Source organism: Uloborus diversus, chromosome 6, assembly GCF_026930045.1.
Source record: "Uloborus diversus isolate 005 chromosome 6, Udiv.v.3.1, whole genome shotgun sequence".
NCBI lineage: Eukaryota > Metazoa > Arthropoda > Arachnida > Araneae > Uloboridae > Uloborus > Uloborus diversus.
Window position 1 is genome coordinate 145096491 of NC_072736.1, and position 18799 is coordinate 145115289.

The following is an 18799-nucleotide window of genomic DNA, read 5'->3' on the forward strand; positions in this document are numbered from 1 at the left end:
TTGAAAAACTGAGCTTCTATCTCCAAAGGAAAAAAAGTTACAAGTCGTTAAAAATAAAGTTCGGATAATCCTCATCTCCATTAAAATTATTGATGTTTTATTTGGCCTCGCAACAGTTACGTCTTTTCGATTCGCATGTTTCTTCTTTCCCTTATTCACAAACTTTAAGGGTTTTGATTTTAACTGAAAATCTTAGGCTCAATTGAATTCAATCCCCGAGCTAAAGAGCATCATGAATATACAAAACTGCAGTTTTGCAATGCTCAGGAGCCCCTTAGCCCTTACGGCTCTGTAAGTTGGTGCAAGTTATTTCGAAACCCGTGGAAGGGGTGCTTTTTGATCCAAAGGGATCTGTTTCTTTCTAACTGACGATTTAAATCTTTGAGAATCAAATAAGATTGCGAAGCATTCTTCGGGGGTGGGTGAGCGTTAGCGAGCAGGGGGCAGAGCCCCCTAGTGTTTAAAAAAACACAAATGAAACATATTGCATATCTTAGAACATTTTTTTACTTCCCACGGAAAACATAAAATGATGCAGGAAATTCAAAAATAACAAACTTAGTATCCCGGTTAAATTAACATTATTAATATACGAAAAAAAATGGGACCTGATGAAAAAAACGTAAAATGCGGGAAAAACATAGCTTCGGGTGACGTAAATATGGGATTTCCCACATGGTTATGTGACGTCAAAGAGCATCATACATGCTTCAAGTCTCATCACGGGACGCGGGAGCGTCCCGGCCGCCAAGAGAACCAAACGTCAGCAGCCAGCAAAAGCAAATCCACCGCCAAGAAAGATGAAAGAAAAAAGCGACTAAGGAACAGTTTACACGACAGAACAAGTTGGGCTTTTTTCTGGGTTTTTCACGGCTCTGTATCTCAGTCCCATGCGACTCCCGGAGTTGATTTTTGGTATACTCAATCTCTAGTGGCCCCTGACGACATAAACCAAAATACAATCCCCAGGACAATCAGGGGAAGGAGGAATTCAAGTTAGAAAATCACTGTTCAAAAAAGTTTTCGCTTTCTTTGACAGGGCTACAGCCCAGACGAAAAGACGAATCAGGCTGAAATTTCGCACACACATTCCTTGTGCCCTACTGATGTGCCTTTTGTGCCATTTGACCCCCCCCCCCTCCCCCCTCGTTTTTACCCCCCAAATTGTACTTTCCCGGGGTTCTGTCACAGCCCCCCGAGGTGCTATGGTAATGATTTTTGGTATACATATTTTTGGGGGGCCATTGAGTACATATACGAAAATTCAACCCCCAGAGACATCATGGGCTGGAGTAATCAAAGTTTGAAAATCAAATTTCCCTTAAATTCTTATGTACTTACTCTCAGCTCATAGGGTTTGTTAATCTCTGACTGCAATTGCACACACAAGGTTAGAACAGATCTAACAGTTGTTCAAAGTTGTCTTAGGAAATGAAATTCAATCAAGACTAAAACAGATCCAACAGTTGCAAATAGACTTTAAATCGCGGATATCTCAAATTTGCCACAGCGACTGCGCATGCGCGCGGACTTAGCTCATTGGGCTTTCTGTTTTATTATTCCATGTTGTTTGTTAGCTTATTGCGCGTTCTGTTTTAAGATTCCATAATGCTGTCCCCCCTCCCCCCCCCCCCAAGTTTTGCTGATACGAAATTTCCTTCCCCCTGTTTTTCAGTTTTGATATATTTAAGGGGGGGGGGGGATTTTTAAATGTCGGTGCGAAACTGGGGTTAAACCATTAGAATATTTTGCGTGACATATTATATGAAACTATACGCATATGAATATGATACATATTACTTTATAATTGAAAGCGAAAAATAGCCCTTTTTTATTGGTTTGCTTATTTTCTAAATTAATGCATTTTTCACAAACATAACACATTATGAATTAAAAATATATGAAATACGTGTGTGGATATCCGTTTTTTGCAGTAATTTGTTAATAGACAAAATTTTTGCAATTAACTTAATCAAGACTTTTAAAGAGCTAAATCCGCGTGCATCATGCGCAGTCGGTGTGGCAAATTTGGGATATCCGCCATTTGTCGTCGAGTACAGTTGTATAGCTCTTCTGACACTTTCAAATTAAAAATATTTAATAGCTTAGTTTTTTTTTTTTTTTTTTTTTTGAGCAATCACGATTGCTTATTGCTTTCATTTGACTATTTTTGGCGTGCTATCATTTTATTTTCCCACCGCCACCCTCCGCAAAATCACCGTCGACCGGCTCCTCACGATGCAGCTCCTATAGTGAAAGCCGTCTCCAGGTTGCATCCATGTCCTACACACACGCGCATACATACACAACTACACACACATACACAACTACACACACACATACACAACTACACACACACGCATACATACAGACACCTACACATACACGCACACAAAAACATACACACAACTACCCACACATTCATGCCTGCACACAGACACAAACACATATGCCTACACACACATACACATACCCCGCACCCACGCACACACATTCATACACACAACTACCCACACACTTATACAGCATACAGACACAAACACACATGCCTTGCCTACACATACACATACCCCCTACACACAAACACACATACCCCCCACACACAAACACACACGCCTACATACACACACTCGTGATTGCGAAAAACATAATTTGAATTCAAGATGTCAAAATTCAAATTAATTTTTTTTTTTTTTTGCTTAGTAATAACATGCGTTATTTCGTCTTTTTAATGAACTTTTAAACAAAACTAGGCATTAAACAAGACAAAGACCTCTATCAAAAGAAAGATAAATCTCCAAACAATTAAAATTATCCCATAAAACGTAAAAAACTTAAAACGTAAATACGATGTTTTTTCTTAAAACGTAAATACGATTTAAGAAAAATAGTCATAAAATAAAAAGTGAAAAGCTAGATTAAAATAGCCCGCAAGCTGTAAAACATTAAAAAAAAAAAACTTCATGAAAATGTTGAATAATCAATCAAATAAAGAAACTGATAGAATTTATTGCGAAGTCGTAAAATACTCGAAAACAATATAATTTAAAATATAGTATTTTATTATCCAAGAAGTCTTCCATGCAACAGAGAGGATACAAGAATTGCAATAAAATTTAAACAGCTCAATTCTCGCAAAACGAACATAGAATCTAAATGATCAGAAAATAACTTGACGTAAAATTAGGCTTGCCATTATTGTTCCTTAAAAACACAAAACAGGGTTGTTTCAATTGAACATTTTCTGACTTGAAGTTATGAATTTTAAAAATACAGACAAAGTAATAATATCAATGCAAAAAGATGTGATAATCTCATCAAAAACAACCCTGTTGTAAAAATTTCCCCGCCAAGAAAACCTTTAACTTTTCCGCACAAAAAAGAACACCTTCATCCTAAACCCCAAAACCCTCAGCCTTAAAAAGCTATGATATCTAGTTTGTCCGCCAAGTATCTGCCAAACTATCATCCTCCCTGTTCTCCTCTTTCATCACATCTACTTCCGTTAGAACTTCCTCCCACCTTCAACTCTTCAGAAATATGAATAGATCGTTTAAATTGTTTATCCTGTTTGGCGAAAAGCTTTTCAAAGTGAAGTGGTTGCTTGGTGAGCAAAAAGCTTCCCGCCAAACAGGATAAACAATTTAAACGATCTATCCATATTTCTGAAGAGTTGAAGGTGGGAGGAGGTTGTAACGGAAGCAGATGTGATGAAAGAGGAGAACAGGGAGGATGATAGTTTGGAAGATACTTGGCGGGCAAACTAGATATCATAGCTTTTTAAGGCTGAGGGTTTTGGGGTTTAGGATGAAGGCGTTCTTTTTTGTGCGGAAAAGTTAAAGGTTTTCTTGCGGGGAAATTTTTACTACAGGGTTGTTTTTGATGAGATAAATATATTACCAGGAGAATATCAGCATAATAAACGCGGACTGTGGTGAAAAAAAGGTTAAAAAACACTTGCACGCGGAGTTTTTTCGACGTGGCAGAGGTTTCTGGATTCGACCGAGTTATTGAACTCCAAGTTCTCGCGACTCGACTGTGTTCAGTTTTTTTAGTGACTTTAATTAAATAATCGTTTTATGTTATTTTGAATTTATTTTCTCTTTTGAAACTGTTTAGGAGTGCACACTAGAATGTCTTTTCAGGAACGATTCTCTGAGTCCGTCAGAAGAGCTCGATCGATTGGAAAGCAACAACAATCAGCTTGAAAAGTTCCTCGGAAACGTGGAATCGTTTGCCAAACACCTTGGTCAGGAAAGATGTTCGGAAGCACTGAAGGAGTTCTTTTCAATAATTGATCAAGTAATGGCAAATGATGATATTTATTAGCTTTGATTTTGTTTCTACCTTCAAAACTTGCATAATCTGCATCACCCTGCTTTGTGGATTTTTTTTTTTTTAACTTGATCTACAGAAACGTAATCGACATTTTCTTATTGACATTTTAAATTTTTTGTACAAAAAAAAAAGTATTTTTCCACGATTCATATTCAACCATCAGTGATAAAGCGTTTCCCTCCTACGCCCAAGCTTTCTCGGTCAAGTCGTTGGATTTTTCAAAACACCGGAAATCGTCACTTTCCATCTCGCGTGATTATACGGCCTTCCCTTTAGTATCCTCAAATATCTATTTAGCTGAGATGCTCTCGGATAAATTAATTTCTTAGTACAATTCATATCATAAGAACCGAGGCGCCTCCTTCCGACGGAGCATCGAAATTCTCAAGAGATATTGGTGTCCACTGTCCACCCATCATAGTGTCACATAAAAAAATAACTGCCAGTCATTAGGGAATGCATTAGGGCTGCAAATGATGAAGAGCCAATAAGCAGCCCCATATTAGAAACAGCAATGCATAATTATTAGGATATATATATTGTTACAAATCCTGTAAATAGTAATTATTGTAGTAACGTAACTTGTAAATAGTTTCCCGTAATGAATATACAACCCCTTTTCATTCGGCTAAAGTATACGACCCCTATTTTCTTTTCTTTTCATTGATAAAATTTGATAACGGTCTACGCATTTCGAGAAGAGGTAAGAATGTTGTGCAAAATTCTTCGATGTTTATAAAAGCGTTCTGCGTGATAAAGAGTTAGTTTCGATTGAGAATTTGTGCTGTGAGTGGATTAGCTCTGTTTATTGCGAGGCATTTCGCTGTGTTGTTTTCGTATTTGGAAGTAAATACGTGTGTAAACGTTGAGTTTACGGTGTTGTGTGATAATTGCTTAATTGCTGATGAATAATTTAGCAGTTGTTGACGATATTTCCTGTACATAGTGTAAATAAATTTCCTGTGTTTTTATCAAGAACTGTGTCATCCTTTCAAGAAATTTGGAAGTCTCACCGAATCCGTTACGAGATATATATATATATATATATATATATATATATATATATATATATATATATATATTTATTTATTTATTTATTTATTAGTAATTTAAGAACTTCTGTTGTTAGAAGTCTTATAATTGAGCACATCGCGAGAGACATTAGTAAAGCTTCACGTAGTTTAAAACACCCGATAAGCAAACTAAAGTGCATAAAATCAAGAGTGCATAAAATGTACAAGTGTGTCTGCGGTAAAAAGGTGTTTGGCCTTGAACGTACTCATTTATGTTTGGTGTCAAAGAGGAGAAATTCTTAAGCATCTGTGAACCCCAATTATCCAAGTCGACAACGCTAAGTCGTAGTTAGAAAAAAAGTAGAGGCTTTCCTTATATCTATCACAACAGATGGAATCGTTTACACTTCAGTCGATTGGGAATCAACTTATCAGAGCCGAACTATAATAACATTGTTTCAATTATATAAATTTTGGCATTGCTCATAGCTGCTGTTTCACTTCTAATTGTTACCCCCATCTGTTTTTTAAACAAAACACAATTTTTACACATATTGGAGGAATATATTTCAGCCGAGTTATCTATCAAAATATGGTCGGAAGTCGGGAGATGGCATCTTAGAGTTTAAATGCATTTTTTTTTTTTTTTTCGTTTTATATCTCAAAAATTATTTACGTGCCAGTAAAATCCTCTATTGATCAGTTAAGAGCATATAGAAATTACCTTTAAAAAAGTGCTTTTTTTCCCGTGGTTGTAAGAGGAACGGGGATGTTTGATTCAAAAGTTCGTGAATTTTTGAAAACCTGACTATTTTCCCCCCTTGCTTTCTTTCTGGGACTCTGAGAAAGGCCTAGAAATTACTTTTCTTTTTAGTTCGGATTCTGGTTAAAAATTCACGAACTTTGAGATTAAATATCTCCTCTTATAGCTACAATACCCTTAAAACATCTTTTAAGGGTGATTTCTGTACCTCAGAGTCAGACTGACGTTAAAAAATTGCAATTTTTCATTTATTAGTGCATTGTATATGCAGAAGGCTATTCCGCATCGAGCCATGTGAACGTGATTCTTAAAAAAAAAAAAATCCTTTTCAATTTTTCCCCGGGGTTAAAAGAGCGCGCGTTCTATCCTTTGCACGTGCGCCAGGGGAAAAAAAAAAAAAATCCGTCTCCTGTGAAATTATCATAATGTGACTTACGTCCTTCTGGCTCTGAAGTACAGATTTTATGCTCTTCAATTTCTGTACCTCAGAGCCAGAAGGACGTAAATCACATTATGATAATTTCACAGGAGAGGAGAAAAACTTTTCTGGAGCACGCAAAGGATGAAACGCGCGCTCTTTTAACCCCGGTAAAAAATTGAAAAGGTTTTTTTTTTAAACAATTACGTTCACATTAGGGATGTGTCGTTCATGAACGAACGGGTCAAAAAGAACGAATCCTTAAAATGAACGGATCTGTTCGTTCACTTAAAAAATGAACGACAGTTCTTTAGAACGGTGAGGCAGTTTGGAACATTATATTGATGCACTTGTGATAAAATCGCGTTTTTTTAGCCTTTTCCCAGTAAAAGTCAGAAAAAGAAGAAAAAAGCATGAAAGAAGGCTTAATGCATCTTAAAAATGTCGCTAAAAACAAAATAAAAGTCAAAAATAAATAAAATAATTAAATAAATATTGAAAAATTAATAAAAAAATTTAAAAAAAAAAAAAATAGAACCGACTTCAAAATTGCTCTAAAAAGTGAAAAATAATTTTATTCTTTAAACACCATCGATAATACTTTTAAACATAATTTTTGAAGTTGGCGCAAAAACGATCGATAAAATCATTCACAGCCATAACTCAACTACAAGTATAAATTTAACCAGGTCCAGTTTCTTCACTACCGCATGCATTACGCATTGATGACAGCATATTTGAGTAACGATATAAATGTTTCGTTCCTAACTTTGGATGATTTTTTGATAAAAATATGAACGAAGCATGGTTACAATGGATTTTACTTTTTGTTTTTGCGCCAACTTCAAAAATTATGTTTAAAAGTATTATCGATGGTGTTTAAAGAATAAAATTATTTTTCACTTTTTAGAGCAATTTTGAAGTCGGTTCTATTTTTTTTTTTTTTAATTTTTTTATTTCCTTCTTTTTAGTGTAAATGTAGATATTTCAGTAAAAGTAAGAAGTTACCTAGTAAGAAGTTCGGCTCTATATCACTGTATTGCTTTAGAAAACCCTTTATTCAAAATTATCATTACAATTACTATTAATGTTACTGTTATATGGCACCAAACTTTTATAACAATGAGTTTCATATTGTCGCGTAGATGAAGATAGCGAAGACAATGTGCAAGCCAAATGAAGCGAATACTCGTTAGTCTCAACTCGAGATCTTCCAGACTTGGAAAGATACAGAAATTAATACAACATTCGAGAAAATACGGGAAACAGTAGAAACGAAATTTTAGCAATATTCCCTTTGTCCTAGATGGGATTTGAACCCGGGTCGCTCGTGTGGGAGGCGAGAATTCTACCACTGAGCCACCGTTATCCACGTATGAAAAGTGCGAACTTCGCTACAATATCATTTTAATCATTTAATAGGGAAATTGCATAAAATTTACTGTTTTTTGCCCATAACTTTTTTTCTAAAGAACAAATATGGTCAAACAAAGTAATGGGACCTAAGTTGAGCCATCCCCTATCCATTAAAAAAAGAATCATCAAAATCGGTTCACTAGGTGAGACGCTATGAGTGGACAAACAAAAAAAAAAAAACATACATACTGTATGAACTGATAACCGCCTCCTTTTTGAAGTCGGTTAAAAATTGGAAAGTTGGGTATTGAGATGAGAAAAATGGGTCTGTCTGTTCATTTGCAATTTTCCAATGTATCCATTAATAATGTTTTGTGCAACTTGTTTGGGCTACTAACAAACTGTTTAGACATTCCACTGCCTGTCCCACGCACCTGCTGAAATCATTTTCTCGCTTTTTTCGCCAAAATTATTTCTGAAAATACCTTTCTATCACTTTTATTTTTGACTGATTATTATTGTCTATTTGTTTTCCCGTTCAAAAAGTGTTGCGTTTTTTTTTTTTTTTCTGTTGTCATCGGTACTGTGGAATAATTTTGAAACGCCCTAATATTCTTAGTTTGTTTTTTTTAAATTAAGTTATTTGGTACTCCGGCTGAGCTACCGATATAATTGTTGTTACTATTTTCGTTATACATGGTCTATTGATTGGTAATACTGTAATTTTATATGCAGTGCTATAGCTGGAAAAATTTGATAACTTAATTTTTTTCACATATTGAAATGAAACCTGCCATTTTTGGAATAGAAAACATATCTTACCATTCAGCAACTGAGAAATATCTTACAAAATGAACTAAAATTGTTTTATGTATCCAAACCTGAAAATAATATTTTTTTTTTCTAAATTAATTTTTCATAGGCATGTTTTCTTACTTTTAGATCATTTTAGTTATTTTTTATTCAAAGAAAATATCTGATCAAATGTAACATTTCGAATGTGCGCGAGTATGTCGTGCAGAGAGTTCAGCTGCAACTTTTTTAAATGAACGAGTTGAATGAACGGATCAAAAGAATGAACGAGCCTCTGATGAACGGATCATTAAAAAGAACGAGATTGCCCACCTCTAGTTTACATGGCACGATGCGGAATACGCTTCTATTCTACATACAGTGCACTAATAAACGGAAATTCGCTATTTTCGAACTTAAGTCAGTCTTTCTCTGAGGTACAGAATTATCAATGAATGATTTTACTCGCAAGTAAATAGCTTTTGAGACAAGAGCGTATCTAGCTCAACATGGAAGCAGAGGGGGAAATCCGAGGAAATGAATCCTCCGAGTTAACATCAAAAAGCTCGCACTTGTTCGCATTGAAAAAGGTGTTCCTTGTAACATCAAAACACGTGTCTGCAGTAATTTGCAATTTTTGTGCATCAAACCGTTGGTAATTCTTTCATTTAATTTTTCAAGCACAAAGGTATTTATTCGTTATTCAGTGATACCTTGTTTGAAATCTTATAATTTTCTCCTTATTTTACAGCAAAATTATGGGTATGTAGATGTACGTGCCTACGACGCAGCTTTGTGTTTACTGAGAACCGAGCTGTCGACAAAGGAAAGGTTAAATTTAGCCTTTCAGGTAATTGTAGTTATTTTACATATGATTTTTATTTCTTAAAGAATTGATATTTTGAATTCTTATTGCTTTGCTGTAACTAAAAACTTAATTGTGACAATATATGTTTTGTTCTGACACTATCGAAGCAGTGCTTAGCTGTTATCATAGCCTTAACCCTGCAGAATTCACAAAGTGAGCAAGAGACTCACATCACCAGGGGGGGGGGGGGGGGGTACGGACAACCGGTATTCTATGGTCTACGCCATAGGGTGAAGATGCTGCCCTCTTTAATTTCTCCTTGTAAACCTTCTCATGTTGCCCCAGGTGTTTTGCAATGATAAGCCTTTGTCTAACGGTCGAGGGGGGGGGGAGCGGTTTGCTAATAAGAGTAGTCGAGGTGTACGTGTTTTTCTCATCGCGCGAGCTCTAGTGGAGCTATTTTCTTCTCGAATGTGAATGTTTTTTCTCATCAAGCGAGTGCCGAGATGATTTACCGAGAAATTGTTTTTACTTTATTTCATCAGTTTTTAAACCAGTTATGGACCGAAATGGACTACAATAAATAAAGAAATCGATTGCATATTATAGTTTCCAATTTCAGAGAAATAAATTACGTGAGAAAAATTCTCACGCGCGAGTTATCAGGTTACTCACTTCGACGCCAGTTCAGGAGGGTCAAAATTCCCCCTATAGAGGGCTTGGTTTTGACATACAGTAAAACCTGTGAAGTTGACCACTATTTTCAGGCACAGAATTAGATCTATCTCATATAATTCAACCTCTAAGTTGACCACCTGTTTAAGCTGACCACTAAAATAGTGCACCGCAAGTGGTCAACTTACACAGGTTTCACTATTACCAATCTTAATACAATAGTTTTAAAATAATTGTAAGAACTAATGCGGGGCCTCCGTGGCTCTGAGGTAGGAACTTCGTCTTCTATGCCAGAGGTAGTGTGTTCGATTCCCGCCGGTGCCCTGGGTGTTATTTCCTTCTCTTGCATTGTGAATATTTCCTCTGTGTGCCCGGAGGCAAGGCGCTTAAAACTCATCTCTCTCTGTATGTGAAGCTATGTAGCTTCTGGATAAGTAAATAAAATTAAACTAGTATGTTGTGGCCATTACGAAACTTTCTTCTATATTTTTCTTTTTTTTTCTTCTGATCCCTCCCCATGCTTGACGAGGAAGCAATATTCCCAACAAAAACAAAATTACACATGCAAAAACTTGACGATTATCCCAATGTCTGAATTATTGCAAAAGCAAAGCAAAGAGCGAAAATTGAAAGTTATTTTAAAAGCCTTGCTTGAATTAATTACAGAAATTTAATTTGTTAACAAGGGGGTCGTGGTAGCCCGATCGGTAGAGTGTCGGACTCGGGGCCGGAGGGTCCTGAGTTCGAACCTCGATGGTCGAAGATCCACCGTCGTCATTAAAGGGGACTGGGCGACGTCAAATATGCTCGTGGTCTCAATGTCCTCCAAGTGAAACGATACCTCTGAGGGTGCTAGCACCAGGTAGCTATTAGCTCCTGGTCTAAATTCTCATTAACTGTTCGATCCGGTGATGGTGCTGCCATCTATCGGTATAAAAATAATGGAGGCAAGGCACTTAGTATGCAGTCCTCGACATAAATACAGTTGTAGTCAGTTGTGACTCGAAATCGAAATCGAAAATTTGTTAACAAATATAAGATGTCAACAGTTAAAAATTTTAAATCATTGAGATAATATTTCCGATCATTTCCATGCAATTAAAATCACGAGAAATACGCAGACGACAATCTATTACGATTTATCTTTCTTATTGTTAAATTAATAAAACTATTTTTATTCGCAAAAAAAAAAAAAAAAAAAAAAGAAAAATTAGTTTGAATTTTGTCATCTTGAATTCAAATTATGTTTTTCGCAATCACGAGTGTGTGTTTGTATGTGTGTGGGGGGGGGGGGCGGGGGTATGTGTATGTGTGTAGGCATGTGTGTTTGTGTCTGTGTGCAGGCATGAATGTGTGGGCAGTTGTGTGTACTTGTAGGTGTCTGTATGCATGCGTGTGTGTATGTGTATGTGTGTAGGGGTATGTGTGTGTATGGTGGTGTTTGTGTATGTGTGTGTATGTGTTTGTGTGTGTTGGTGCGTGTATGTATGCGTTTGTGTGTAGGATATGGACACAACCTGGAGACGGTTTTCGCTAGAGGAGCAGCATCGTGAGGCCGGCCGACGCGACGGGTGGTGCTGGCAGAGGGTGGCGCCGCGCCGGTGGGAAAAATGATAGCACGCCAAAAACAGTCAAATGAAAGCAATAAGCAATCGTGATTGCTCAAAAATCAACACCTCTTGGAGCGATTGGCTTCAAAATTGAACCAAAGCCTGTTTACATATGGATTCACATATATTCCAAATTTCAACCAGAACTTAGCATTACTTCTTGAGATAGGGCACTCACAATGGAAAAAAAGAACGGGCGATTGCGCTACTCCCTTTTTAGCTGTTGACACCAAAATAAAATCAGCTCTTATACCCACTAAGTGCTACTTGCCGATAAATTTTTCTTTCATTCCGTTCATTATTTCTTGAGACACACAGTTGACGACAAAAAAGTTCTATACCTACGTTTGAGTTATTGACAACAAAATTGAATCAGCACCTGTTCCTGTTAATGGCAACATATGGACCAAATTTTGTTTGATTCCGCCTGTTACTTCCTGAGGAATATCAAGCACGCGTAACTCAAAAAACGTCCCATTGCTCCACCCCCCTTGGAGGAATTCGCTCCAAAAACCAATGGGCACAAGTTCACATACGGGCACAAACATATGTGTACTAAATTTCGTTCGATTTCATGCGGTAGTTTTTGCTGTAGAGCGGCCACAAAAAACTGGTCACACACAGACGTGACACACACACACACACACACACACATACACACAGGCAGACAGACATTTTCCAAAAATAGTCGAAATGGACTCAGCACACCTCAAAACGTTCGAATCCGTCAAAATTCGAAACTCGAAAATTTGCACGAATCCAATACTTTCTTCTATATATTAGATATAGAAAAAAGTAAAAAACTGACACGACTCCCCCCCCCCCCCCCGGAGATAAAGTCTGGTTTCCCCAGTGAGTTGAATTATTTGTGAAGTCATAACAAAACTTTGCGGCGCACCCCGGAAACCCGTGGCGCACAGTTTGGGAATCCGAGTTAAGGTGCCCTAATGTCACAAAATGCATCAGATTACCTTTTGATGTATCCTTATGTTATAAAATGTACGTTTTTCATCATTAAAAAGAAGAAATAAATGCACATTTTTGTTTTTTAGGCTTTAGGATCTCGAGTGGAAAACTTGCCCATCATTCTACTGTTATGGAAAGGAATTCCATATAACTTATCGAATCAGAAATCGCTTAGAGGTTTTGGTAAGAAAAATCGTTTTATTGTTCAGAAAAGATCACACTTTTCTATAAATTAAAAAAAAACATTTAAGGTTAAAATGATAAATTGTACTTCTCCGCTTCATTTTTAGTCGTTTCAGCGAATGTACGCATTTTTCTCTTCTTTTATTTTATTGACTCAGATGGTTCATCGGATAAAAAATTGTGTATGCAGGACTTTAAGGTATCTTGAAATTATTTTCTGCGGATAGCAATGAGTGATTTTGAATAAATTAAGATCTTCACTAACCTCGATTTAAAAACAAATTGTTGAATGAGCTGCAGCCCCTCCCCCTCCCCCAATTTCAGAAAGATTTCGTAAATATACATTTGTGCGTGTATTTTGTTGGTTTTTTCTACTGTGATATGTATTGGGTATCTACCCTCTCACCCCCTCTCCTAGGAACGCTTTGAAATGATGGGTATCAACAGTTACAGCAAATAATGTGCGACATTTTTGCAATATTTGCTTTAAAAACTCGTAACTGTTGATCCCTTCAAGTACCCACTCTGAAAACTTTCAAGTGTAGTCATTAAAATACTTTTTTCCACATTTTCAAAAGCCTTGTCTCAAAAGTTCTCGACTTTTAAATGTTGTGAATTTCTATTTTTTTCCCGAACAGTATTTATGTTACGTATCAAATTAAAGTGCATGTTGTCTTTAAAAGGAGTCAAAAAAAAAAAAAAAACTTTTTGTCTGCATCCTGACTTTAAATAGTCAATTCCTTCTAATTTTGGGTCGAGAAAAACGAATATGGTTGTGGATTTTTTTTTTATTAGCACTTGTTTTCACGATACATAAAAGCCCACTGGAGAAAGATGCACAGCAACCACACATTGATTTAAAGGTAATGTTAAAGAGGGGAAAAAAATCCTGTGCAATAAATGTTATTAAATAGGTCCTGTTTTATTAAACAGTGCTTATTTTTCGGAAAACATAGGTTGCTTTTGGCTTATTGCTGTAAACGCTTCATTTTCGACCGCTTTTTGTACGTCAAAGAAGGATCATGTGTTTTTATAGTTCAGCAGCATTTGGTGAGCATTAACTTAGCCCAATGACCCTGATATCTGCGTTCCATTGTAAACATATCTTGGTGAAACCTTTCCTCATGCTCACTGCTCATAGCTTTAGTTTTTAAGCAAAATATCCGGGAAGAAGTGAACAAAATAGAATTTCAGAGACACATCATTCAACAATGGTCACAGAACTTCGGTAGGGATTGTTTGAACAACTGTTTTTAGTTCTCGTCTTCTCTGCTGCTTAGAGATACGTGTAATACACCCTTAAAGGCTTCTTGGGAATCAGTGTTTTTTTCTCCCCTCGCATTCCCCCCCCCCAAAAAAAAACAATGGTTTTTATAAATGCGCATATTTGAAGGCCGTTAAAAATTCTTTCCTTCAAAATATTTTGGAAATTTCCCTCTAAGGAATTGGTAAATTGTCTTTGTTCACAGCTTTCACGAAGTTCTTCATTATTCCCAGCAGAATGAGCATGGGTGAAAGCAAAAATGGGTGGATCTACTAAAGGCTCATTTTGGGCATTTCTCCTCCAAAAATTTAAATTTCTTGAAGTTCATTTCGGTTTTACGTTGTGAGTTTTCTATCCTAACCTGGGATCGAAGATTAGAAGACAGTCAGTCCCATGGGCGGTGTTTCTATCTCTGCCACAAAAAAAGAGCATTAGTGGGAATTCACTATACTAGTTGGCTCTGTATCTTGAAAACTAGAGCCAATCCTAACTTTTTATGGTGATTTTCGTGTTTAGCGAGGCAAAATACTTCAGAAACAGTTATTTTTGAGCCGGATGCATTTTTGGTGTTGACTAGTGAATTAATGTAGTTCTCTCGATTGCTTAAAATTAACAGTATTTTACGGATGAACGAAAACTTTCTAAACATATTTTTGTTTTGCACTGCATTTTTCTACAACTTTTCAATCCAGCCCGTTATTTAGGGGGGGGGGGTCAGGCAGGGAGCATTTAACTTCTCACCCCCCCCCCTCTTTGAAAAATTAATGTCATTGCATATAAGTTGGAGCGTGGTTTTTGCTATTATCCGATAAAATTTGCATCGTTTACCCCCCCCCCCCCGCATCCCATAGCGAAATCCCAAATGAGGGGTGGCCTGGTTTAACTGTAAAAAATTTTAAGTAGAGTCAAGAACAATATTTTAAATTTTAAATGCATATAACTTTCAATTTGCCGAGTGACAAAATTTCATAAATATTTTTCTTACAGCTGCCGAGGAACTTGAAAAAGGTAATTTTGAACTACCTTTTGGAAGAAATCACAAGCAAGAATGAAGAGTTAAAAGAAATGGCGGATTTCTGCATGAAGTATTGTATATACCGAAATAAAAATATGTTTTTACTTTTTTTATAGTAATGTATTCATTTTTTGAATGTAGTTTAGATTGCATTTCAATCTCATAAAACAAATCTTTAAAAAATAAGCATAGGCTGAAAAATCAAAACGCTACACTAGTAACAAATTTAAAACGAGGAGTTGTAAATCGGAGGAGGGAGCAGCAGCGGTCGCCATAGCTAAACCAGAATTTATTTTTTAAAAACTGTACCGGACTGCTTTCAATGTCGTTTATTTATAGTTTGGCAACGTACTATATACAGTGCAGTATTTATCAAGATCGTAGCCAGAGGGGGAGGGTCAGAAGATCAGACCCCCCCCCCCCCGAAATGTTCAAAGTCTTGCATGCTATAAAAAAGCTGTCAAAAATTTCGTTTTTTGCACTTCAACTTGGAAAAGTTCAAGATGTCACCCCCCCCCCCCCAACATCACCAAAGATCGTCTAAACTTCCGTTTTTAGGGCTTTAATTTCAAAGATATATCCGCTGAAGCGGCCCCGAAAATTACCGAAGAAGGGCCCCCAAACCTCTCCTTCTACAAACATTGCCGAAGATGCTTAAAACTTGCGTTTTAAAGGAAACTTCAAATTGTTTGGAGGAATGTCTTTGTCTCTCTGCCCCCCCCCCCCCGTCTCGCCAAAATTGTTAAAGATTGACTTTAATTTATTTTTCATAGGTAAATTTCAAAAATTTTTAAGAGGAGAGCTTCTGAAAACTCCTCCCCCTAACACCACTGAAAGTCAACCAAAATTACGTTTTTGGAGCTTCAATTGGGAGATTGCCGGTCCCCTTAACGCTACCAAAGATGGTCTTAACAATCGTACTCTGAAGATTTCAGTTTCAAAACAATTCCCGGGGATTGACACCGAATCTCTCTTCTCCCTAACATTACCCAAGATCGTTTAAAACTGCGTTTTTGCAACTATAATTTCGAAAAATTTCGGGGAGAGACCCCGAACCCAGAGCCCCGAACCTCCTTCCTGAAGCATTATAGGTGATAATCAACAATTGCATTTTAAAAGATACAATTTCAAAAAAGGACCGTGGGAGCGCCCCTGAACCTCTCTTTACATTACCAAAAGTTGTCTATACAAATTAAGAAACTTTGCGCGGTCGATGCTCTTGAATCTCTCCTCTCCTTAACAACACTAAAAATGTTCTAAAACTGCGTTTTTAGAGCTACAATTAAAAAAAAATTAGAGATATAACAATTGCGGTATCACAATTACCATCATACCACTGCTTTCTCTAACATTACCGAAGATCGTTAAAAATGAATTTTCACAAATCTTTAAAACTTTCTGGGGCAGAAGCCTTTGCATTTAAGACACATTTGATATAATAATAAAAAAAAGGCCTTCCATTTCATACACCTCCTACTTATTTTTTGACTTCGGAATAGCCCCGAGAGTCGGATCGTGCCACGGCAGCAACTTACCACTGATCTAAAAGAGGGTTTTAACACTTTTGACAAGACCAAAAACAGTCCAAAATTAGGTTTTTAGGCTCTTAATTTTGGAAAATTTTCGGATTAGAATCCCCAATCCCAGCTATCCTCCCTAATATCACTAAAATTGCATTTTCAGAATTGCGATTTCGAAAATTAAAGGAAGGACAGCAGCTGCTTACCCGCCCCTTATGCCGGCGTACCAAACATAATCGAAAATCTTATTTCTTGGACTTTCGTAGACCTTATAACTTCGAAAATGTTTCGAGTTAGAGCAACCACCTCCTTCCCTAACAAGTCAACATAACCCAAAATTGCATTTTTAAAACTTCAATAACAAAATTTTCCAGGGTCAGCTCCAAATGTGTTTTTAAGGCTTCAAAAATTTCCAAGGGAGCGTCCACAAACCAAACCCTTTTCCTTTTGTTACTACCAAATATAGCCTGAAATTGCGGTTTTAAAAAAATGTCTCTTGAAATTGCGTCTAAAATGAGATACCGAACCCAGTGTCAGTTCGGAATGTATTTCAAAATATTGAAAATACTCCTAGGCCTGCTCCTCCCTTACAAACAATAATTTCAGCGCTATCCTGACCTTCAAAGCTCACGAAAAGTGATTGGTGGTACATATTACTATTTCATGTTCCAACTTGAGGGACAATTAAAGGTTCTTATGTCATTGGTATCTTTCGCACTTGCGACATTTACGACACCACACATCATTTTCTGTTCCAACAAAACTTGTACATATGCTTGCCTGTATGTACTTGAATTTTGATTAAATGATATTATAATAATAAATTTAAATTTCTGAGGAAACATTTGCTCACATTTAAACATTTTGATAAAGTAACTTTAACTCTTGGTAATTCAGTAAAACTACTGTTCAAAAGAAAAAATTTAAGCAACCAATATATTCCGCCTGCCCCCCCCCCCCCGTCTTCCGAAATTTTTAAAAAAATTCTGTTTTATCTCCCCTCTCCCCCCATTACCATATGTCTATCAATGCACAATAATGCTTCAAAAATAATAAATAGCAAACCGTGACTTTTTCGTCTCTTTGTCTACAATGTAAGACCCAACCCCCGAAACACAATCCTGGCTACCGCTTTGGTAGTTATGTAAAAAAATAGAAGTAGAAAGCATAACACACTGTAAACTGTCCATAAATTATGAAATAAGGGGTAGTTGCTGAAACTTGAAGATAGGGGTAACTCAGTTTGAAACGTAAGAAAAAGGTACTGAGAACTTTATTTTTTTGAAATACAACCCATGTAGCAAGGTGAGATGCATTTTCGTTCATAAACTATGACAAACGTATAATATGTATTGAACAATTGGGGCTGAAAATATATTTTTTTGAAAAGATTTTGTTGTAATGAGATTTCACTGCATTTGACAATTACGTTTGCAGAATAAAATTATGATATTGGCATAAGGTTGGTGAAAAACTATTATACCGCTATCCAAAATTAAGAAAAAATAAAAAAAAAATTAAATGAGATATTGATTTTGTCCAATGCATAGAATACTACAATGTAAAATGAGAGCCCAGCTAGCACACGAACATTCGGACAACGTTAGCTTATTACGTTATAGACTAATGTCGGCCTCTTACGTTAGAACATACGTTAAAGTGCACCGTCGGAAAACGGTTATCCAACGATTGGTTTCCAACGTTATCTCAACATTTTTCCAGCGCTGTTCCTACGTAAAATGCAACGGTGAACCAACCAATTCCAAACGTTATTCCAATGTAAATTACAACAGTTAAACAACACTTCTTAACATTATCTTAATATAAATTTCAACGCTTATCCAACAATTTTCCAACGTTAGCCTGATTATTTTCCGACGCTATTCTGATGAAAAATCAACATTTAAGTAACTATTTCCCAATGTTATTGAAATTTAATATGCGCAACCTTAATAGTGTGCTACCTCAGATTGCTTTCCAGCCTATTTCATTTGAATTTTTTATTATTTTCCCTCATCAAATCAATATACTTTACCAAATATATATCAAATCATTATTATTTTACAAGCGTAGAGATA

The 18799-nt window shown here is 36.4% G+C and overlaps 1 protein-coding gene across 1 annotated transcript in view; it reads left to right on the forward strand.

The window, feature by feature from the left end:
* Positions 1–15288, forward strand: part of LOC129224399 (lysophosphatidylcholine acyltransferase 1-like) — a 40273-nt gene extending 24985 nt beyond the window's left edge. Inside the window, exons 11-14 of the mRNA XM_054858848.1 lie at positions 4146–4302; positions 9432–9530; positions 12826–12922; positions 15174–15288. Coding sequence (XP_054714823.1) covers positions 4146–4302; positions 9432–9530; positions 12826–12922; positions 15174–15238 — 418 coding nt within the window. The 3' untranslated portion in view covers positions 15239–15288. The remainder of the gene's footprint in view (positions 1–4145; positions 4303–9431; positions 9531–12825; positions 12923–15173) is intronic.
* Positions 15289–18799: the final 3511 nt, after the last annotated feature.